This window comes from Eurypyga helias, unplaced genomic scaffold (genome assembly GCF_000690775.1).
Source record: "Eurypyga helias isolate BGI_N326 unplaced genomic scaffold, ASM69077v1 scaffold30476, whole genome shotgun sequence".
Lineage (NCBI taxonomy): Eukaryota > Metazoa > Chordata > Aves > Eurypygiformes > Eurypygidae > Eurypyga > Eurypyga helias.
The window spans coordinates 24,085-24,490 of NW_010255167.1; the positions used below are offsets into that span (position 1 = coordinate 24,085).

Genomic DNA, 406 nt, shown 5'->3' on the forward strand with positions numbered 1-406 from the left:
TGCAGCTGCTGCTCCATCTCCTTCAGCACCTGCCTCTGCATCCCCACCTGCTCCTGCAGGTACTGGTTTCGGGACTGGCTCTCGCACAGGGCTTGCTTTGCCTTGGCTGACTCCACCTCCACCGTCTTGATGACATACTGGGGAGAAAAGCCCACAGAGATGGGGTGTACTGGGGAAGCAGCGCCCAAGGGGCCTGGGGTGGAGCCAGTGCTGGCCTGAGGGGGTTAATTTGCAAAATGATGGTGCTGTGCTGTTGTGCTCAGGGCAGAGGGATGGGTGGCACTTGCAGGGCACCCAATGGGCACCTCTAGGCACCCAGCCCAGCTCCCCTTGCCTGGCCGGGAGAGATGGAGACCCCACACCGCTCACCTTTATCTGCTGGGGCTGGGACTTGAGGCTGGCGATG

General features: G+C 61.6%; 1 protein-coding gene across 1 annotated transcript in view; it reads right to left on the minus strand.

Annotated features, from left to right (window-relative positions):
- The window catches only part of KIFC3 (kinesin family member C3), a gene marked incomplete at its 5' end in the record, with an annotated part of 5,676 nt that extends 5,274 nt beyond the window's left edge, over positions 1-402 (minus strand). The window contains 2 exons of the mRNA XM_010153249.1: positions 1-137; positions 370-402. The exon at positions 1-137 is cut by the window's left edge and continues 37 nt beyond it. Of these exons, the coding sequence (XP_010151551.1) occupies positions 1-137; positions 370-402 (170 nt within the window). The remainder of the gene's footprint in view (positions 138-369) is intronic.
- Positions 403-406: the final 4 nt, after the last annotated feature.